Raw genomic sequence first — 23845 nt, 5'->3', positions numbered from 1 at the left:
AAGACACTTTCATTTCAACCAAAAATAAAATAAAATCAATAGACAAAACATTTGGCAAACTATGATACGAACAATTTAAAATTTTTAACCACCCATAATTTTTTTTGTCACCAATAAACAAAATTGCCACATAAATTCCATCTGTTTCAAGCAAAAATTATTCCCAAAAAAAAAAAAAATTGGGCAAAATAGCATTACTATTTTTTTTTTTGTCAAGTGGATTGGACAACCCCTAATCCTAAGTATCACAACTCACCCACACTACACACTCACCCACACACATTTTAAGGTATTAAGAGGCGCATGGTGTTACCAGTTGAGCCTCAGCTGCCATTACTATTCATGTCTAGCTAAAGTAAAGCACAAAAACATTTTACCATGCTGTGTTGAAGGATTAAAGCAAAGCTGTAACAAAATCATTCTTCCGCACATTGTTAGTTTTAATTGAGGGAAAAAAAACAATCAAATCTCGAGTGCAAGGAAATGCATTAACAGTACCAAATAAGGACGCTTGGACAAAGATTAAGGGCTTTCACTCTTTAGGTCAAGAACCAAGGAACATAATAATATCACTTAAACATAACTATATTTGGTCTAAATTGAACCATCACATCCGGATTTTATTATCACAACTCAGAAGATTACAATTTTTTTTGTTTCCCACGGTATCCCCCAACCGGGCAGGTCAAGAACTAATCCGTCAACCACAAAGGGTTAAACAGACTAGTGAGCTAACCACTAGAGCAACCCAACTTGGTTTCAGAAGAGTACATTTAGTTTACGTACTCGGATGTTTTATTTTTAGTACTTGTTTTTTTTTCAGAATTGTGAATAAAAAAAAAATAAAAATATTTTTTTTTATTTTTAGTATTTTCTATTTTTCACAAAATTTTAAAAATAGAAAATACTGAAAATAAAAATAGTATAAAAGGGATAAAATATGAAAAAGTGACAAAAAAAAAAAGGGCCCAAGCTGTGCAATGCTTTTCTAACCATGAACTGTATTTTTCCCTCATTCTTCAACCAAAACAGCATCCTTCCCCATCCTAATTATAATAACCTACCTGCATATCCCATATCAAGCTCTTATTTCACTAGATACTGTTGTGAATGAACCTCTTGTTGAGATGTGGCAATGACATGTATTCAGGCAGGAGAAGAATTTGCTGTACAATTTCAAGTGGACAATTTCTGGAACAAATTTGAAAAAGATCCTGTTTCTTATTGTATTATTGTTTTCATATTTTTCTTCACATATTTTGAAACTGAAAATACTAAAATAAAAACCAACAACCCTTTATCCTATCCCTACAGTCCTACACAAACCAGAGACATCTTTGTAAGGTCCTCTGAACTCTATTGTGGAAGTTAAGCACAAATCATCTCCCTTCATGAAGCTCCCTAACTTTCATTGCAAGGGGTCCTTAAAATGTATCTATGGGACCAACCATTCCAGGATGTTGATATATCCGGCTATGTTTTGCACACTTAGTGAGGGCAAAGGAGAAAAGAATGGGGAAGTCAAGAATGAAGGGTCACTAAAAGAAATCCAAAGCACTTCTTAATCAACAAAGAACTCTGGAAAAGAAAAACTAAGAGAACAGTTGAAACCAACTCATATTGATTCATATGAAAAACAAATCCAACAAATATTAAGAGGAGTGCAAGGCAGCGAGAGTAAGCAAAAACAACAACAGAACATGCCTCAGTTAATCACCGAGGAAAGAGACACACCATGTTATGGAGTCAAAAATGTAGTCTGCTAACTATACCATAAGCAGTATCTGAGAAATAAGATCTGTGAAGCACAATCAACAGAATACACTGTAAGTCCCTTACACGATATTAACAGAAACAACATGCCTGAGATTAAGATCTGTGAGGCACAACCAACAGAATGCAACCTTGAGTCCCTAACATGGTATCATCAGATAGCACTTTCCGAAAAGAAAATCATATGTTAACCGAAACTACATGCCTGAGATACTTCAATGGCAATTACCACACTCCCAATCAGATCATCTAACTACCAACCACCTCCTCTTAGTTCTCAGATGCCATCATCCCTTAAAGCCAAAGATCTCATTCATTAGGGAATAGAATAACCCAACTATAGTGAATATCACAAAATCCAGTTTATATCACCAAATCCCAATTTAGTTCCTGACTTTTCAGAATGTTCAATTTTGTCAATGATACTGCACTCTGTGATTCAATGCAATCTCATGACTAACTTAAAAATTTTCATGAGTCAGGGCCAAAATTAAACCATGCTTATGATCTCAATAACAAAAGGAGGAATTGAACCTTCGAGAATGATCATCACAGTTACCCCATCTCTGATCCTACCTTATAAATAGAACAGAACTCCCCACTACCACTAATAATTCAGCTAGGTTTACAACACCCCTTTCAGACAAAACCCCCCAAAATCTCACATATCCAAATCACTCAAAACCCTAGAGATTATATTTCTTTGATAACAAGAAATTCAAACCTAAGATTCAACTAGATTTGCTTTGCAACATTGGCACCAGACAAGCAAAAAATCTCACACATCCATCACCCAAAAATACCAAAAGGCCAATTTCTTTATCAATCACCAACATTAAATTAGAAAGGATAAAAAATCCGAAACATTTTACAAACTATACATACACATCACATTAAACAAAGCAATCCACAACAAAAATAGAGAACAGAGAGAAAGCGCGTGAAAACACAATCAGCGCGTGGCATCGTTCTTGTTACCATCATCAACATCGCGAGCAGCGTTTCTATTATTGTCATAATCAACGACCTCATTATCGGCGAGTGAGCGCGAGTGCTGAACAATCGCGCGGCCAATGGAGTTGATCCAATCCTCCTTGTCCTTATCGGAATCGGCGAGGAAGAACATGGTGTTGTGCGGCGTGGAGAGCTCGAAAGCGGAGGGCCTGTGGAGAACGTCCTCGGCTCCCTTAACGGTGAGGCAGTTGGCAACGTTGACGACGCCACGTGGCACGGAGGAGCGTGAGGAAGCGGAGGAGGGATCCTTGAACCACAAGAGCTTGCCCTGTTTCAAGACGAACCAGCGGCGGCGCCAGGTTTTGATGTAGTCGCCTTGTTTTGTGAGCCAGCCGGAGCGTTCAGGGTTGGACCAGAACTCGATTCCGTTGTAGTCTTCGGGACGCGGGTCTTGACCCGTTGCTGATCGCCAAAGATCCTCCATTATTGAAGGTTCAAGGTTTTCTTCTCTCTCTTCTCTCTCGCTTGTTTCTCTCTCTTCAGTGGGATAAGCTCTCCGCTCTGTGAGTGGAATCGTAGTTGGGAGTTAGAAGTTAGAACCAATAATTTCACTACCCGCCCGACCCGGATTTGTTCTATCAATTTTTCGATGTGATCTATCAATCGGGAAAATCAGATTTTTCCAAATCCGCAAGGAGATAATGAAAACTATTGAGTTATAATTTATTTATAATTTTTTTTAATTTTAAAAAAAAAATTTATATAACGATAATTTAAAAACAAATTAGTTTTTATTTTGAGTTAATTATTTAAAATAAATATTAATATTTTTAAAATATATTTTTGATACGCGAACATTTAAAATTAAGTTTAAAGGTAAGCAAATCAGTTAAAATACTCTCAAATTAATAAATTATTTACAACTTTACACTAATATTTTTTAAATTTATTATTGATATAATAAAAACATTTTAAAATATAATAAAAATATTAATAATTAAATATATATTTTCATAAAAGAAATTAGGTGACCAAATATTTTAGTAACCATATTAAACCAAATCCTATCAAGTATATGCATTGAATATGTTAGCATTCTTCCTCTTATACACCTAAGGTTGCACGTGAAGAAGATAATATTCGCATATTCGCAATAATTATCTGTATCTGATCCGAATTTTGTGGATATTATCCGATTCGCAATATGATAGGATCGGATTGAAAATTTAGCAGTAATATCCGCAAATTCGATTCGTAGATCTTCATATCCCCACGTCTCATATAAATAGCACAGTTTATGATATTTTGTTTTTAAGTTTTTATGTTGTACTTCAACTTAGAATAATTAAACTTAAATTTTGTGTTATTATTATTATTTTTATTATTCAAAAGAACTTTTATTGATAATATTTTAAGAGTAAATAGACTTAAGCAGGTAAAAAAATAGATTTTTTGGATTTTTTTTTGTAAAAACAGTCAAACAGGACTTTAAGACTTTGTTTGGATATAGAAAAGAAAATGGAAGGAAAGAAAATGAGAAGAAAGAAAATGAGTGGAAAGAAAATAAAAAGAAAAGTAGAGTTATTTGTATGTTGTTTGGATTAAGAGAAAATAGATGGAAAGAAAATAGAGAGAAAATTTTCTTTTGTTTGGATGGAAAGAAAAGTGAGAAAAAAGAAAATCATAATAGTATAAAATTACATTAATACCCTTATATATATTATATGTAAATTATAATTTATTAATGATAAGGGTAAATATGTAATTTTATTCATATTGCTCCCATTTCTCTTCATTTTCTTCTCATGTGTGGAGAGAAAATAATTTAATGGTCCCACACTATTTTTTTCTCTTCTCTATTTTCTCTTCTCATCCAAATAATAAAAAATTTTCTTTTCCATTCATTTTCTTTCCTCCCATTTTCTTTCCCTTCAAAATCCCTCAATCCAAACAATGTGTAAAACATTTTTTTTTAATTATGCGGATATATCCGATATCCAATCTGACTTGAAAAAATACAGATATTATATCCGATCCAATGAGTGCAGTACGGGTCGGTTAGAATTATAGCCTATAACCAATCCGATCAGTATGCAGCCATTAAATAACACAAACATCAGAGATAAAGATAATATACATCATACATACTATATATATATATATATATATATATATATATATATATATATACTGTCATACAGGTCATAAGTTAGCTTACAACTCTTCACATCTTGTTACTATATATATAATCAACACTTCGAGCCCTGGTCTATATAAAAAGTCCCTAAGTTGGCGTCCGAAAACTAGCATAGTCAACTATATACATTCTACTCTTGTAAAAAGTCTAATCAAAAGTGAGAGACTAAATACAAAAGTTAGACTAACACAAAAAAACTCCCAAAAGTTATATCATTGGCTTCCAAGCATCAATTGTTGTCATCAGAAAAAATTTCAATCACATCTAAACACTCCTCAGCATCCTTGTCTTCATTATCAGAGATCTCAATAATTTTAGGAGAGGTCCTAACACTCGTCTTGCTGCTCTAACCCACACTCGTCGATTCACTAATGGAGGAGTATATAAGCTAGGCTAAGTGATCTCTACTTTCAATGTAACTATTTTTTAAGAGTACTATTAAGTGAGCGGGAAAAATGAAAAAAAATTTTTATTTGGACACTTAATTATAATGGATTCACAAAATTCGGTAATATAGTCTCTACTATAAAGTTAATTGCGCTGTAAACTAGAATTGGACAGGAATTTACAGAAAATTCACATTGACTACATTTAAGCTGTTATAGAAAGTTGAAAGTCGTTGAAGGGTGGGTAAAGAAACACACCTATAGCAATTTCATATATTAAGAGGGTAGGTGGTCGTTGAAGATTTATTTAACAAGGATCATTAGGTATTGAACATGTAATCAAGTTTTTTGTTCTTTTTTTACAGAGTAGTAACCAATCCTAATTGCACAAGCATTCTTTTAATACCAAATAAGCTACTGTGATACGGAACGTAACCCAGGATAAGATGGAAGATCAAATAAAGGGACTCCTCTACCTCAATTTGATTTCCTGATGCAACAGTTAAGGGAATCACTTTACCTCACCTGTTCACACCCAAGTTTCTCAAAGAAACTCAAAGAAAATTTCATTCATCAAATTAAAAAAAAAATGGCTACCAGGTTTTAGAGGGGTTTTATACCTCTTAAATTTAAATCCCTAACTCATAAGTTCACTAGAATAAAATATGGGCCAAATCATAATTGGGCCTAAAACAAACAAAAAACAAAAAAAAAAAAAATAAACATAGAATAAATTCTAAGAAGGTGATGTCTCTTTTAATCCATCTTGACTAATGAGAGTCTTCAATGCATCTTGTAAAATAGTAAGACGTGTGACTTTTGATAATCGTTAATCATTCTCTTGTCTAATTCTTGATGCATCTCCTGAACACATGATTTAGCCATGTTTGCAAAACCTTCTTTTACTCTCTTGGTTGTTGCTCTTGTAATTGGACCAATTGGCATATGACAGTTCTCAGTTTGTCCCATAGGGCTCGTATCATTCCCTCCTGAAAAAGATTCGTCCTCGAATCTGCATCACAAGCAAAAGGAGATAGGTCAGAGACATTAAAAGTAGCTGATACATTATACTCACCTGGAAGGTCAATCTTGTAAGCATTATTATTGACCCTTTCGAGCACTTGAAATGGACCATCACCCCTAGGGTCTAATTTGGATTTTCTTTGAGTAGGAAATCTCTCCTTTCTCAAGTGAACCCATATCCAGTCACCAGGTTCAAAGATAAGTTGTCTTCGACCTTTATTCACCCGTTGGGCTATCAACTTATTTTTCTGTTCAAGAGATTCACGTGCTTTCAAGTGCATTGCTTTAACCTTTTCAGCTTTACCTTCTGCATCCAAGCTAACAATATCACTCAAAGACAAAGGTAATAAGTCCAAAACAGTTAAAGGATTAAAACCATAAACAAGTTCAAAAGGAGAAAACCCAGTAGAAGAATGAATAGTTCTATTATAAGCAAACTCAAGAAAAGGTAAACAATCTTCCCAAGTTTTCAAATTCTTACCAACAACAGCACGTAATAAGGTCCCTAATGTTCTATTTACTACTTCAGTTTGACCATCAGTTTGAGGATGACAAGTAGTAGAGTATAATAATTTTGTGCCTAATTTACCCCATAAAACTTTCCAAAAATGACTCAAATTTTACATCACGATCAGAAACAATAGTTTGGGGAACACCATGCAAACGCACAACCTCTCTAAAGAACAGATCAGCAATATTTGTTGCATCATCAGTTTTATGGCATGCAATAAAATGAGCCATTTTACTAAATCTGTCTACCACAACAAAAATGCTATCTCGACCCTTTTTTGTTCGAGGCAAACCAAGAACAAAATCCATAGAAATATCAACCCACGGATGCATAGGAACAGGTAAAGGGACATACAAACCATGTGGTAAAGACTTAGATTTAGCCTGTTTACATGCAACACACTTAGCACAAAATTTTTCAACATCTCTACGCATGCGTGGCCAGTAAAAATGTTCAGATAACACGTCCAATGTCTTATGCACACCAAAATGACCCATCAAACCCCCATTATGTGATTCAAGAACAAGTAAGTCCCTCATAGAACAAGCAGGCACACAAATTCTATTACCACGAAACAGAAAACCTTCATGTCTATAAAATTTGTTAAATGCACTATGTTCACAAGAGGCATAAATAGCAGAAAAGTCAGAATCAGTGACACATAACTCCTTTAAAAACTCAAATCCCAATAACTTAGAGGTAAGTGTAGTAATCAAAGTATACCTACGAGACAAAGCATCAGCAACGACATTATCTTTACCTTGTTTAAAGGCAATCACATAGGGAAATGTTTCAATAAATTCCACCCATTTAGCATGTCTTTTATCAAGCTTACCTTGTCCTTTTAAGTGCTTCAAAGATTCATGATCCGTGTGAATCACAAACTCCTTAGGTAAGAGGTAGTGTTGCCAAACCTCTAAAGCCCGAACCAAAGCATATAATTCTTTGTCATATGTTGAATATTTACGCTGAGCTAAATTCAACTTTTTACTGAAGAAGGCAATGGCTCGTTTTTCCTGCATTAAAACACCACCTTCTTGCCATACTGACCAAATCCTCTATCTCTACATAATGATGTAACTCCACTACATCAGCAATTGCTCTATTCAAACCACCCACAAATCGTGCCATAGTAACCTCAGTGTCCTCTTCTATATTGGCAGTAATCATAAGCATTTCCATTTTCTTATGGTAGTCTTCAACGGACTTGGAGCCTTGAGTCAGTCGATGTAACTTCTGATGCACTTTCCTGTAGTAGTACGAAGGCACAAATTGTTTCTTCATGAGGCGCTTCATAAGATCCCAAGACTCTATAGGGTGATCATCATTTCGCCGTCGTGTCTTCATTAGTTCATCCCACCAAAGTAAGGCATAGTCAGAGAATGCAACTGCTGCCAAACGAACCTTCTTTGTCTCAGAATAATTATGACAAGCAAAAATTCTTTCCACCTTACGTTCCCACTCCAAATAAACTTCAGGATCATTTCTCCCTTTGAACGGTGGTATTTGCATCTTGATGGCGTTGATATTGCTATCTTGACTTTTATGTCGAGGTGTTATAACCCCATCAGAGTCATCATCAGAGGGTACATGATTCTGACGCCGATTTCGGAAAGGTCCTTGTTCAGTAATCTTGGATAGTGTCTGTGTAACCTCTTGCTTCCATGCTTCCAATTCAGTAAAGCGATTAGTTAAGTGTTGAATGGCCCTTTGCATTAACTCCATGTCAACTAAAGTATCTTCGGAATGAGCTGCCATAACAATGAAACTGTAACAAGAATGTTATAAAAGGACCTCACAATCACTCGCTCACGTGTTTCACTCAAAGATGGACACTCGTGTTTATTCTCAAAATTGGCTTTTACCCTCTATTGAACTTACCACTCTTGCCTTTTACCACTCTTAATCTCTTTGACTGTTGCACTTTAGAAATCAAATAAAAATAAAAGATAGAGAAAATCCGACACAACGATAAGAGGAAAAGATTGACAGAAAAATAAAGAAAATCCGACACAACGATAAGAGGAAAAGATTGACAGAAAAATAAAAAGGGACAAAGACACAAAAGACAAAAGAGAAGAATAATAAAAAAAAATTTGTGAGATTGTTGCTTTTTTTTTTCTCTTCTATTTTTTTTTTTGATAAGAACACAATGCCTTTTTTTTTGTGTTTTTTTTTTTTGCTTGAGTGCTACTGTGTAAACTTCAAAGTATGTACTCTCAAATATGTATTTTTTTTTTTGGGTACTCAAGGTGTGTTGGCAAAAGAAAATTTACTAATAATAAGAAGAAACTGCAAAGTACGTACTCTTTTTTTTTTTTTTACTAATAATGAGAAGAATGATAATAAAATAATAAAAAGGAATGACGAAAAGAATAATGATGAACACAAAGACACCAAGGAAAGAAAATAATCCTAGGAAAAGGAATTAAAAGCCAATCAACAAGAAAAGAATAAGACGTAAGGATAAATTGACTATGCGTGGCTGAAATTTTTTTTTTATTTATATAGAACACAAAAAGGGTGAACGTAGACTAATGAAAATTAATCTAATACCTGAAATCTGATACCAAATGATACGGAACGTAACCCAGGATAAGATGGAAGATCAAATAAAGGGACTCCTTTACCTCAATTTGATTTCCTGATGCAACAGTTAAGGGAATCACTTTACACCTGTTCACACCCAAGTTTCTCAAAGAAACTCAAAGAAAATTTCATTCATCAAATTAAAAAAAAATGGCTACCAGGTTTTAGAGGGTTTTTATACCTCTTAAATTTAAATCCCTAACTCATAAGTTCATTAGAATAAAATATGGGCCAAATCATAATTGGGCCTAAAACAAACAAATAACAAAAAAAAAAAAATAAACATAGAATAAATTCTAAGAAGGTGATGTCTCTTTTAATCCATCTTGACTAATGAGAGTCTTCAATGCATCTTGTAAGATAGTAAGACGTGTGACTTTTGATAATCGTTAATCATTCTCTTGTTTAATTCTTGATGCATCTCCTGAATACATGATTTAGCCATGTTTGCAAAACCTTCTTTTACTCTCTTGGTTGTTGCTCTTGTAATTGGACCAATTGGCATATGACAGTTCTCAGTTTGTCCCATAGGGCTCGTATCATACTGTCTATGAAACATTTCCGTGGATCTAAGAAAGATACAATCCTTGGAGAGGTGCTTTTTACAGCTTTTGAATTTGCAAAAATGAAATGATTCCTCTTTTTTTAAAAATATATATTGATTCCTAAGGTTCTAATAATCTTGCAGCTATATAAATGTTACTCTGAGTTATGCAAATCATCACTGATTCCCCCAGCAGGAATCTTGGAATTCTCAAACATATGCAGAGTGCTTAATGATCAGGTATCTGAAACAAAGCAGTACAAAAGTTGATTATGGATTTCTAGATGTAGCTTTCTGCCATTGATTATGAATATTCCGATGAAGCAGTGGCAATAAGTAAAATGATGAAACATATTATAACTGCAGGGGCTCATTAAACTAGGACCATCACGAGAGGATAAATTGAAAAGGGTAACACTAAAAATTAACAAGGTTGATATTACTTTTGCATTGCAGATAGTGGTTTTGGCCTTTAGGACCTTGTATAATTTTTTTACATTTTCTTTCTGAATTTGCAGTAACATTTCTGTGTTATTTAAATTTCATGACACAGGGAATCCGATTTTTTAGAAATTGTCTTCAATGATCCACTCATGATTGGCGATTTTGGTTTAGCTTGATGTGAGACAGTAGATTAATTAGTTTTATGTTCTCCACTCCATAGATAAAGGTTGGAAGCCCTTATTTTTACATGCCTTTAATTTTTCTCAAGTTGAAATTTGTCAATGAAGGTTTTGTAATATCTGTGATTGTTATCCTGAGATATTCGAAAAGGTGATTACCATTGTCTATGTTTTGCATTCTCTTGTAAGCCTTCACAATTTAAATCACAAGTACCTAATTCAATTCATCTGACAAAAGATTAGGCTCATTTTTTATTATCAAATCATGAGTTCATTCCATAGTTGTCAAAATCATATCGATCCGTCCAGTCAAACTGAAAAACTGGCGAATTTGTCACAAGGTTGGTTCGGGTGAGCTATTTGACCGCACATAAAAATGAACTGGTGAGACTCAGTTCGAACTGACTGGTCTTAACCAAAAAAGTTGAATCGACGAGTTTTAAAAAACTCGAGTCGATCGATTTAGAGCTCATTTTTTTGCCCTCCAACATAAAACATCGTTTCTCTCTTAAAAAAGGAAACTCTAAAACGGCTAACGAAGCCCCGATCACCACCTGAGAGTCTAAGACCTAGTCCTCTCAATCTCACACAGTGACTTAGAGAGGCTCACACCATCGGCCGATTGCTGCGATGTTGTCGGGTACTGTCTCGTCCTGTCGGCCCCTGTACATCTCCTTCATTGACTCGTCGACTGCTGTGCGTCTCTTGTCGTCTTCGTCGCCGTGCTTGGTCTCCGATCTCCCTCTTCTCTACCCACTGCTGATGCAAATTGCATCAGCTATGTTTAATTTTTTTTTCCAGTATTTTAGTTAGTGAGTTATAAATATGGTTCTGAAGACTGGATATGACCGGCTGGTCGGGCCAGTCTGACCGTGAACCAATAGTATTATCGGCTCGATCCTCTAAAAAAACCGCCAATGAGAAACTGTGCAAAAATCGTTGAATTGGTCGGTTCTCGGTCGGTTGAACTGAACCAGAACCTGGCCGGTTTATCTAAAATGATGCCGTTTTGACTTTTGATATTTAATTTAAAAAGGAAAAGGGTTCTGCCATTCTGAAAGACTGAAACCCAGTCTCTCCCCTCTCCCTCACGCACGCAGCTCTTCCAGGTTCCAAAGGTCTTCGATCGCACAACCCTTCCTTGATAACCTTAGCCTCATCGCGCCGCCCTCCTGTCTCACCGTGGTCGTTCGCTAATCCTCTTTGTTCGTCGTGCTCGAAGACCCTCCCTTAGTTCGCCAACGCGAGCATCTCCAGGTCCTGCTCTGCAGTTCTTGCCCGTCGTCCATCCGTCGTGTGCGTCGTCAGTGTTCGTCGCCAGCTCGCCGTTGTCCGTCACCAGCTCCCCATCGTCCGTCGCCAGCTCGCCAGTGTTTGTCGCCAGCTTCCCGTCGTCCGTCGCTCTCCCTCAAGCCTCTACTCACTGCCCTCGCCGGAGGTAATGCCTCGAATGCTCAGTCAGTGGCTCAGTTCTCGGTGTTTATTCTTGGTTGATTGGCTTTGCTGAGTTTGCTCCCTGATGATATTTAATTTGATAACTCTGTTACTGTCTTAATGCTTGATGATAATTTGATAACTCTGTTACTGATTCACTGCTCAATCTTGATTTTTTTTTCCTTTGTTGTTAAATTTTCTTGATGATCAATTTTGTGCTCGTTCAGACATTCTGTGCTTTTTTCTGTTCTTAATCATTGTGCTAAGTTTGTTAAAATTGGGAAACTTTGTTAATTTTTGTACTTGACTTGTTAAAAACTTAAAATTATGTTAAAAACTTTATTAATCTTTGTTAAATCTTGTCATTTTTTGTTAAAGTTGTTTATTGTTGTGCTAACATAAATTGGTCAGTTTTGAAGTTAATTTAATAAAGAAAAGCATAAATTGAATTAGTTAGTTAATTCAATGAATTTTTCTTTTAGTTATGGATGATAGGGTCAACCAAAAAATATTTATTTGTGTATCATTTGATTCTTCTGTTTAAGATGGTGGAAATAAAGGTGAAGATGATCTTAATACAATGAATCTGCAGTAAATTTTTGCGGATTTTGATGATTGATGAGAAATTTTTATGTTGACATTTTATATTTGGATATTCTCTTATGTTATTTGATTTTTGAGTTTGTATTTTAATAACATCATAAGATTTTAGTTGTTATAATATTTTAAATTTGAATAATATTTTAAGGTTTATATTAGATTATAATTATATTTTAGTGTATTTATTTATATTTTATTTATTATTTTATTATAAAATGGTTATTTCGATAGAACTTTAGTTATAAGTTGATTAACTGAGTAATTGGTTATAAGTTGATTAACCGAGTAATTGATTAATGATGTTGATTGACTAAATCTGTTGATTCTTGATTGTTGTTGATTATATTTGGTTGATTATAACTTGTTGATTTCTAGGAAGATTATTCAATTTTTTTGTTTTGAGTGTAATATATTGTTCTATATTATTGCTGTTGTATATATATTGTTTTTAGGATGGCTTTATCAAATACACCATCAGAATTTGAGATTTAATTTTTTTTTAAAATATCAGTGAAGATGTATATTTTAAATTTTAATTTTAAATTTTTTATCATTTTGTATTTTTTATTTATATGGAACTGGATTAACTAATTAAACCAATGACTTACAGGTTAAATCAGTAATCCAGTGATCCAATAACTTGATCAGTTCTATCACCTGTTCGCGTGTAACAACTATGGTTCATTCAGTTAACTCTCACTAGGATGTTTGTGCTGTGTTGTGTCATCTCAAAACCCATTTCCAATAACAACTAAAAGTATACTGCCATAGGCCTATACTCCTATATCTACTGTATAAATCTCCTATATCGAGAAATTTGCTGCACAACAAGATAAAAACTGAAATCAAACTTCAAAAATTAATGCCAAGATTATTAATTTGCAGGCACTCATAAATTTCGTAAAACTGACGCAGTTTTTTTCTCTGCTCCATCTTTGCTCTCACACAGTCACACTCCTCTTCCTTTCACCGCCGGCCCCGGAGTCCACAACCGCCACCACGGCACGCAGTCCAATTAAGAAATGCCCCCGCCAGCGTCACCACCCCCCAAAGCAAACAAGCCATACTTCTTCTACGGCCACCGCACGCCCTCCCAGAACCGCCCAACCGTCCGCGGCGGTCTCTTCTCGAACCGACAAACCCTCAAACCCCAGAAACCCCCCTCGAAACCCTCCATTCCCTTTGACATTCACAAGTGGGACCCTCATTTCCTCCCCCAAAACCCCTCACCACCTCCTTCCCCGTCTCCTTCATTCTCATTCTCCTCCTCCCCTCGCCTCTCTCCCATCGCCCGATTCATCATCGACGCATTCCGCAAGAACCGCCACACCTGGGGCCCCTCCGTGGTTTCCGAGCTCAACAAACTCCGTAGGGTCCCACCCACCCTCGTTGCTGAGGTTCTCAAGCTCCAAACAAACCCTACTCTCGCCTCCAAGTTCTTCCATTGGGCTGGTAAGCAGAAAGGCTTCCACCATAATTTTGCATCCTATAATGCTTTTGCTTATTGCTTGAACCGTAGCAATCGGTTCCGGGCAGCTGACCAGCTGCCCGAACTTATGGATTCGCAGGGGAAACCCCCCAGTGAGAAGCAGTTTGAGATTTTGATTAGAATGCATTCTGATGCCAATAGGGGACTTAGGGTTTACTATGTGTATGAGAAGATGAAGAAGTTTGGTGTTAAGCCTAGGGTATTTTTGTATAATAGGGTTATGGATGCATTGGTAAAGACGGATCATTTGGATCTTGCGCTCTCGGTTTATGACGATTTTAGGGAGGATGGGTTGGTGGAAGAGGCTGTTACTTTCATGATTTTGATTAAGGGGCTGTGTAAGGCCGGGCGAATCGACGAAATGCTGGAGGTTTTGGAGAGAATGAGGGTGAATTTGTGCAAGCCGGACGTGTTTGCTTATACCGCTCTGGTTCGGATGCTGGTTCCGGAGGGAAATTTGGATGGTTGTTTGAGGGTTTGGGAAGAAATGAAGAAGGATAAGGTTCAGGCTGATGTGATGGCTTATGCTACTATAATTATAGGGTTGTCGAAAGGAGGGAGGGTTGAAGAGGGTTATGAGTTCTTCAAGGAGATGAAGAGTAAGGGTCATTTGATAGATAGAGCTATATATGGGTCACTTATAGAGTCGTTTGTGGCGGAAAAGAAGATTGGTGTGGCTTTCGATTTGTTGAAGGATTTGGTTAACTCAGGATATAGGGCGGATTTAGAAATTTATAATTCCCTTATTGAAGGCTTGTGCAATGTGAATAAGATTGAGAAGGCTTACAAGCTTTTCCAAGTTACTATTAAGGAGGGCCTTGAGCCAAATTTTTTATCAGTGAAACCATTGTTGCTGTGTTATGCTAAAGCAAAAAAAATGGAAGAACTCTTCAAGCTTCTCAAGCAGATGGAGAAGTTAGGTTTTCCAGTTATTGATGATCTTGCCAAATTCTTATCCCTTCTGGTGAAGGAGGGACCATTAGTAGCATTAGAGGCTTTTACACACTTGAAGGCAAAAGGTTATATTAGTGTTGAAATGTACAATATTCTTATGGATTCTCTACACAAGGTTGGTGAGATGAAGAAGGCTCTATTACTCTTTGACGAAATGAATGCCTCAAACTTGAAACCTGACTCATTTACATACAGTATAACAATTCTATGCCATGTTGATCTTGGTAAAATTCAGGAGGCATGTGAGTATCACAATAAGATCATTGAGATGTCTTGTATTCCTTCTGTTGCTGCTTACAGTTTCCTTGCCAAGGGGCTTTGTAAAATTGGCGAGATTGATGCAGGCATGATGCTTGTCCGTGATTGCCTTGCCAACATAGACAGTGGTCCTATGGAATTCAAATATAGTCTTACCATCATTCACTCGTGTAAGTCAAATGATGCCGAGAAAGTGATTGAAGTATTGAATGAGATGATGCAACAGGGTTGCCCTCTGGACATTGTCGCATGTGCTGCAGTTATATCTGGCATGTCTAAGCATGGAACAATTGAAGAGGCCAGGAAGGTTTTTTCAAACTTGAGGGATCGCAGATTGTTAACCGAAGCTGACACCATTGTGTATGACGAATTACTAATCAGTCACACAAAGCAAAGGACGGCAGACTTGGTGCTATCAGGAATTAAGCTCTTCGGTTTAGAATCTAAACTAAAATCAAAGGGTTTTAAGTTTTTGCCAAGTTGAAAACTGTTGTGCGGATCAATTGATGTATTTCTTCTCTCAACATGTTGAATATGCATAGTGATGCAGAAAAGCAGTAGGGAATGGAGAGTTCCAATGTTGTGGTTGGCTGCTTCTCAAACATCTTATTTCTTGTGGTTCATATGTGTGGTGGTAGCTTTAAATGATTTTTCAAAGCATCAGACTTGGGTTGCTGGACATAACTCATAATCCATAGTTCTGTCGAGGTAATCTGTTCTGCATTGTTGCTTCTTTGACAAAATAATGTCACCTCGGTGCATTCGATATTAATCCATAGCATAAGCTCACGTTGCTTCATGATTTTTTTTACATAAATGTATTGTTTGATGAGTAGAATTAAGAGTATTACATAGATGATCCTTCTCCTTATTTTATCCTCTCACTCCTCTCATTAGGTCTTGTAACCCATTGAAAAAGCTTTGTTGTAACTTCTCAATTTCATTTCTCAGGTCCAGTGATGATTCCGACAAGATGCATTTTGTTGGAACGTTATATACAGGAAGATGCTTTCCTAAGGAGCCGAAGCTGAACTAATTTAATATTTGATAGGACAGACGAAGATTTGTGAAGCACAATTCGCCATTGCTGTTGATATCTCAAGAGCAAAAGTATGTATTAAAACAATTCACAATTATTATTAGATTAGCATGCACATTTTGTACGGACTTGTTTTCTGTTCTTAGTTCTTTTCTTTGCTTATTCAACAGTTTCACTTCATGCCAAATATCATTTGAAAGCATTTAGAGATTAGCGACGAATTAGTCCCAAGCTTCCAGTTGTAGAGATTTGTTATTCATGCTCTACTTATAATTTCTGTTTTAGTTTCCCCCTATTGAATATTTGAGTTGTTTATCATCTTCAGCCAAATATCTTTACTATGATAATAGTTGGGTACCCTGCTCTTTTTGTGCAACACTGTAACTTCGAAATAACAAATCAAGTTTTCCATTTTTCCCGGTAACAAGAAGGGTCAGCTACATTTACGCTTTGATAACACAGTGTCCATGTAAACATGATTTTAGTAATACTACCGGGAAGGTGGATCAGATGAGGGATAAACCGGTTTCTAGGAATATGAGGAGACAAAGAAAACTTTGAAGAACTTATCAAAAGAGAATGGTGTTGTTTGTTCATGTAGCCTACCTCTATTGATAAGGCTTTGTTGTATCTATGTTGATACTTGATACACATACATTTGAGATGCTTTTACACTACTGTAGTTTTTTACCACAAATCTAATGGCTTGTGTTCTTGTGCATATGCAGGTGGTACATCATATATGGTGATATACCTTGATAAAGCATGGTAAAATTATTTGGGGAGAATTTTCAGTCAACTAGCTAAAGCCATGGTAAGATACTTAAGATTACTTTTTCCCTGATGTGCAAGGCACCTTGTAGAAAGAAAACATTAATTTGTCATGGTCTCTAGTTTTATAACTAAGCTTAGGGTTTAGTTACAACTTTCAACAACACTAAAGTGATTCTTGTCTCCTCAACAATAACAGACAGACAATATCATAATATTTATTAAGCGATTCTCTTCTCGAGGAGAAATTAGCAATTCATTAGTGTTAGAAAATTGCTTTATGACAAGACATTTGCATGTGATGTGACATGCTTGTTAGTAATTCTCATGCATGTCCATGCTATGTTTTTTTTTTTTTTTTTTGGGACGGGGCATGTCCATGCTATGCTATCTAGTGATTATTCTTCTGTTCAATTTTTTCCGTAGATAATTTTTTTTTTCTTTTCTGGGCTAGAAGTTTGAAGTTTCTTAAAATGGTTTTAATCCACAAGTTTTTAATGGGATGTAATCCAACATCCTGTTTCGTTATAAGAGTTGGTACAACTCCAGTGGACCAATCCAATCCATGGACTGTGGCTCAATATACCCACTTATCCTTTTATTTTCGATCCACAATTTATGCTGCTCTTTTTTATACATATACGCAAGGCTTTAATCTAGTGGTTATGATCTTTGCCTTGCAATATGTTGATCGGATTCAATACATGGCCGAGACTAATAGTGGATGGGATCTAGGGATGTCAAAACGGGACAAATTCGTCAAGCCAACCCGTTAACCTGTTTAAATAGGTGGGTTTTTATCTCTAAAATTAGATCCGTTTACGGGTCAGTTTGTGGACTAAACAGCCCACTCGTTTAATTTTTTGTGTTTTTAACAAAAAAATTAGCACTTTTAGCCAATATTAACTAAAAAGACTTTTTAATATTTTTATCTAAGTGATATTTTTTGTTAAAATATTTTTTTAAAAAAGATAAAACAAATGGCCAATCCCGTTTAACTATGGGGCGCTTATAAACCGTCTATGCTAAAAAAATTATGGTCTATAAATAAAATGGATTTAAATAGGTCAGCTTGTTTACTGTCCTAATGGAAACTTAGTCTTGGGTGTGTATGAGTGTTGTAATGTATAAAACTCAAAGATAATGAGATACTACCCCTCGTAAAAACAATTACCATGCGAAACATACATACATATGTATAGTTAAAAGGTGTCCTATAGAAAGTTTTGAATGTTTTTTCACTACATTTAATTCATAGAAAATTAAAAAGTCTATATTTAACTTGTATTTTTTATGTATATTTTTTAATTATAGTATTATTAAAAAATATTAGGAGATCAATACTAATATACTATAGTGAAAAAAAATTGGAGAGTTTGAGGGTACTTATTAAAGAGATCACATGAAGTAATCTCAATTAAAATTTACTAAAAAATATTTTTGTTTTCAAAATAGTGAGCATGAATGTTCTGATAATATTCTCAGTCGTGACTCGTGACTAGTCTAGTATTCAGATATTATAGGTAAAATTTAGTTAAAAGTCGCCATTTTCCTTGTGTTTAACGACTTTTAAAGTGATAATAGTACGATAAGTTTTATTATCTTGTCTCTTATTTTATTTGTGATGAATTAATCAAGATAACATTTTTTATTTACAAAAATTGAAAAGGACAAACAATGCTATATCATGTTTTTTGGATTCTAATTTTTATTTAGCAATATCTGGAAAAAAAAAGGACTAAATGACAACCAAAGATAACCTAATTATTATCCTCCCCCAATTTATATTTCATAGTGAATATAAGGACTTTGTAACTTATATATTTATGCATGAATAGGAATGGAAAATCAATTCACGAATGCTAACAATCAAAATTGGCCCCTCAAAGTCGAAGCAATCGCCGATAGAGACTATTAGGTGTGGCATCTAGATAGTGACTTGGACACTCCAACACCAAGATATTTTCTTACAATCGATTATTCTTTCATCTAAAAATTTCGCATAATTTAAATAATGTCTGAATTTTTATTATCATTAATTAAAAAAATTAATCTAAATAAAATATACATAACCGAGAGTTCTTAGTGAAAATTTATGCGTGGTACGTATATTATATGAAATTTTCACCGATATATTCGAGTGTTCTAAATTCTCCGCTCTTCATGAATAATTCATATTACAAAAATATCCTCTCATCCATGCATAACAAGACTAGGATTTTTGTTCATAAGTGGCTGAGAATAAGGACTATACACGGAAAGTTATTTTGGTCAATATTAGGTTGATGATGTTATTGGTAGCAAAAGAGAACAAATTAAAGAAAGAGCCACAATGTGCGTGTGAGAGAGAGGGAGATTGAGATTAGAACAATAGAAGAATTGGATGAGGAGATAAGAAGATTGAATGTGGCATAATACTTAGGGTACATAGTGCTGGGGTATAGTGCCTTTTTATTTTGGCTTCTTGTCTTCATATATTATTATTATTAGAAGAATGATAGAGTTATCAAAATTTATTATTTTCGCCATCATCAGTTAATTATTAATATTTAAAAGCATGGGATAAAGTATGTTGTTTGATTTTTAGATTAAAGAAATTAGATTAAAGAAATTGAATTGATGACCAAAACAAATAAATTTTGATGATCCTGTAACATTTTTCTTCTTATTATTATTATGTGAAAATTCAGGTGCAGTCGATTTCATGTGAAGTTGATGATTGAGAGTCGTTAGATAAAAATTTAGTCAAATCAGTCAAATTATCTAACCGCTCTCAACCATTAACTTTATGTGAAGTTGACTGCACCTGAGTTTTCACCTTATTATTATATGTCAAATCCTATCATATATTTATGTTATTTATTCAGCTTCTTTTTTTAATTTCTCAACGTTTTTCTTCTGCTGAGTTAGTTTGGACTTATTATTGCATGATTATGTTCACGTAGAAACAACAACCACTTCTGGAAGAACCCTAATTTAGCATTCAATTTTTCTTTAGTGGGATAATATTTTATTGTTGTTGTATGAAATTATTTATTTTGAAAGCTTGGTCTGATAGCACAAGCAGTTATATATCTAATATATATTTTGTGTTTTTTCGTTTTAAAATAAATATCTTTTTTACTTTTTAGATTATTGAAAGATTAACGTATCTAGATGTTACGGTGGGTAACCGGAGATTAATAGAATGGATGGCGATAGTTGGCCCAATTGTCTGCGGGCGGTAGTCTCCGAGCTGGTTTGCACGCTGGAGCCTCCTTCCGACTTGTGTGCGTAAGTGAATGGGAGGTGGTACCTGCAAAGACACTCCGATGTCTAAGTTAGCAAGGGTGTTAGCAGGTCTAGAGAGTATTGGACTTAGAGATACCTGAGGGGTGTCAGTGTATTTATAGTGGTGAGCCAATAACCACCGTTGGAGTAGTGCCATATCTTTTGGGTGTTAACCGTCCCACGATCTTAGGGAGGTTAAGATATGGCTTGATGAAGCGGTTAGAGAGATTTTAGGGGCGGTTACTCATTTGAATGAGTGTTTATCTGCCAGCTAATCTCGTGCCCGACTTCTTTAAGACAAATCGTAGTCAGCACCGACTTCTTGACACCAGGTCGGTGCGTCGTAAGGCTCAATCTTCTGGACTAAGCCTTTCTTTTGGTCCTGGGCCTTTATCATTGGGCCAGGGTATGAACAGTGCCCCTACTTGAGCCCAAGATTTCTTTAGGGCTTGGGTTCAAGTATTTAACTCGGGTTCGTAGCCGACTTTCTTGGAGGAAATACGGGTTTTTAAACTGACGTGATTTTCGCGACCTTTTGTTTCTGACAGTTACGTCTATTCAAGCGTCGTGTCCGTTAGGGATGCACTTAGGGATTGATGGCTTTGGTAACGGTGCACTCTCATTAATGACTGCTCCGTTTTTACCATTATGCACCTTAGCATGTTTATAAATACTTTCCCTCTCTTTCATTTTTCCATTTTTGTAATCTTTCAAATTTCTTCTTTCTTCGTTTCGTGCTACATTCTTGCGTTTGGAGACTTCTGCTTCTTTCAACCTTCACTTTTGGATAAAGGTTAGCTTTTCTTCTTTCATGACATGCTTTGTGTTTGCATGCTTTTATTTTGTGGGTAGATAGGTTGGTTTGTAAATTTTGGCTCCGTATCTCCTCCCTTTAGAGACCGTGTTTTTTGATTTTTCTTTTCTTTTTTCTTTTGTAGGTTTTTGTCACCTTTTATAAAAAAAAAGAAATGGCTTCCGTAGATGTTCTTTCTCAGTGGGTTGATGTCACGGTCCTAGGGGAGGAACCCTTGGTCGACGTTGAGTTTATTACTCATCTTCGTACTCACCACGGGATTTGTACTTCGGAGGAGGACGAGCCAAAATATGAGTTGGTAATCCCGGGTCCGGAAGACCGGGTTTGTTTTGGGAGGGCCAATGAGGCGGCCCCTCATTTTTTCTTTATGTATGAATGTATGATCACCCGTTTGGGTGTTTTTCTTCCTTTTTCAGATTTCGAAATATCTGTTTTGCACCACTATCGAGTTGCCCCTACCCAACTTCACCTCAATTCTTGGGGCTTTCTGAAAATTTATCAATTTATTAGTCACGCTTTGGACTTTCCGACCTCTTTGATGATTTTCTTTTTTCTTTTCCACGTGACTAAGCCCTTTAGTGGGCTAAACAACAAGCACCAATGGGTGTCTTTCCGAGCCATACAAGGTCGGAGAATTTTCACCCTTTTTGACGAGTCCTTCCACGACTTCAAAAATTATTTTTTCAAAGTGCAAGCTGTAGAGGGTCACCACCCCTTTTTCCTGGATGAGAATTCTTCCCCTCGCTTTCCCCTCTATTGGTTGGAGGCCTCCCCTTGTGAGAAGTACGGTCTGGACGACCTGGACGAGGTGGAGGTGGCCATTGTGGGATTTTTCCGAGAAGTGTGGGGGAGGGCCCCATACTTGGACACTAGAAAATTCCTCCAGGGGTCGCCGACCTTTGTTCGGTCGCAACTAGGTAGTATATGCATTTCTTATTTTCAATTTGTATCTGTCGACTTGAGTTTCGCCGACTTGATATTTTTGCTAATTATTTCTTTTGCAGACATGGAAAGGAAGAATGCTCAGGAATCTTACCAGAGAGTTCAGGAGGCTAAGGCAAAGTCCCGGGCCAGGGCTGGTGGTGCCAGGGCAATCATCTCTCCTCCTCCTCCTCCTCCTCCTTCTCAAAACGTGGGGACTCCCTCTCAGCCCATTGTCATTTCTTCTTCAGCCTTATCTCGGCCGCTCCCCTCCGCCCGACTTCTTTCTGAGCCAGAGAAGAAGAAGCGCAAGACTTTAGAGTCTGGCTCTTCTTTTGATGGTGGGGTTAAGGCGGATGCTCTTGCATTCGTCCGAAAGAATATCTATCCTCATATAAGTATGGATGATGTTTCTGTTCGAAACCACCTCATCACTCTGGCTGAGGAAAGTTTTAGGGCGGCGGGTGTTTGTGGCAAGCTTTTGGATATTTTTGAGAAGACTCCTCTCAGCTCTTTGGGGGTAACCTCGAAGGTTGAGGAGTTGGAGGGGAGGCTTCTTTCTTACCAGGAGCATGAGAGGGAGTTGAAGGAGGAGGTCGCCAAGCTGAGGGTGGAGAGAGATAGCCTTCGGGAGAAGGAGAGTAAGTTGTGGGCTCAATGCAATATGGAGGCAAGTTTGAGGAAGACAGCACAGGAGAGTTATCAGAGTTTATTTCAAGATCTTGTGTCTGTGAAGAAGGATTTGCTGAACTCTCGAAATGCGTATGCCGAGTTGGAGGACTCAATCGCTGATGGTGCCGAGGAGTCTTGGAGGATCTTCCTGGAGCAAGTCAGAGTTATTGCTCCCGACTTGGATCTTTCTCCTTTACATCCTGACAAAGTTGTTATTGATGGTGCTATCGTGGATCCTCCTGCCCCCGTAATCGTTTCCGAGTCAGAATTGAAGACTCAGGGGCAGAGGATCATTGAGTCCCCTCCTCGTTCTAAGGACGCTCTGAGTTCTTCAGTTGTTCCTCCGATTTCCTCTTCATCTCCTGTGGCTGCCTCTCTTCCTGGTCCTGATGGCGCTCTTCCTGACTCCGGTGGTGGTGATCCGTCTACTCCTCTGAAAAGATAACTTTTTTATGGCTATATGGGGGCTCGGCCTGTGAGTCCCCCCTTTTTTAAACTCTTTATATGTTGTTGGTTGGTTGAACGATTTCTTTTGGCCTTTTAAGACCGTAAACAAAATATTTTATAAGTACCCTTTTTTGACAAGGGTTAACTTAGCAAAATAAATGCCCTTTTTTGGATAAGGGTTTAAGTTACCTTTATGCGTGTATGCTTTTTTGATTTTTCGAAGTCCCCTTGATCTTTTCTGAAAACCTTTGGCTTGTTTGCTTTTCTGAGCCTTTTGTTTAAGGACTTTTGGGGCAGCCTTTAAACTTTTTCCTAGGTTTTTCAATCTCTTTTTATCATCCCTTGTACTCAACTTTGCTTTAGTGAGTTTTTATGACTTAGGTTATTTTTGCGATGCGTTTTTCTTCTACTCGGTCCTTCACTCCGATTTACGGGTCGAAGTATTTCCGAGCTTTTCTACTTGGGTTCTCGTTTCGACTTATGGGTCGGATTGTTCCCGAGTTTTATACGATCAACTCATATAACCTCTTTACACCGACTTGTACCTCGTCGTTTTATCCTGACGACCATCTAGGT

General features: G+C 36.5%; 2 protein-coding genes across 4 annotated transcripts; one reads left to right on the top strand and one right to left on the bottom strand.

Moving 5' to 3' along the window:
• Positions 1 to 2540: 2540 nt before the first annotated feature.
• Positions 2541 to 3354, bottom strand: LOC130975855 (pleckstrin homology domain-containing protein 1). Its single transcript, XM_057900603.1, has one exon. The coding sequence runs from the start codon at positions 3209 to 3211 to the stop codon at positions 2726 to 2728; it is 486 nt and encodes a 161-aa protein (XP_057756586.1). The 5' UTR covers positions 3212 to 3354; the 3' UTR covers positions 2541 to 2725.
• An 8320-nt stretch (positions 3355 to 11674) lies between these two features.
• LOC130973642 (pentatricopeptide repeat-containing protein At4g20740) lies at positions 11675 to 17500 on the top strand. Of its 3 annotated transcripts, none has more exons than XM_057898422.1 (4): positions 11675 to 12038; positions 13584 to 16043; positions 16287 to 16445; positions 17103 to 17500. In XM_057898422.1, exon 2 carries the CDS (start codon positions 13657 to 13659, stop codon positions 15817 to 15819), a length of 2163 nt encoding a protein of 720 aa, XP_057754405.1. In that variant the 5' UTR covers positions 11675 to 12038; positions 13584 to 13656; the 3' UTR covers positions 15820 to 16043; positions 16287 to 16445; positions 17103 to 17500. The 3 variants fall into 3 exon arrangements, with proteins under 3 accessions (XP_057754405.1, XP_057754341.1, XP_057754274.1); XM_057898358.1 differs by having other exon boundaries at positions 13520 to 16043; XM_057898291.1 differs by having other exon boundaries at positions 13245 to 16043.
• The last annotated feature ends 6345 nt before the right edge of the window (positions 17501 to 23845 follow it).

Source organism: Arachis stenosperma, chromosome 1, assembly GCF_014773155.1.
Source record: "Arachis stenosperma cultivar V10309 chromosome 1, arast.V10309.gnm1.PFL2, whole genome shotgun sequence".
In the NCBI taxonomy this organism is placed as follows: Eukaryota; Viridiplantae; Streptophyta; class Magnoliopsida; order Fabales; family Fabaceae; genus Arachis; species Arachis stenosperma.
This window is presented reverse-complemented; position numbering and strand designations above follow the sequence as displayed.

Coding starts and splice junctions, on each gene's coding strand:
- LOC130975855 (XM_057900603.1), bottom strand. CDS start 3,211: ATGGAGGATCTTTGGCGATCAGCAACGGGTCAAGACCCGCGTCCCGAA.
- LOC130973642 (XM_057898422.1), top strand. CDS start 13,657: ATGCCCCCGCCAGCGTCACCACCCCCCAAAGCAAACAAGCCATACTTC.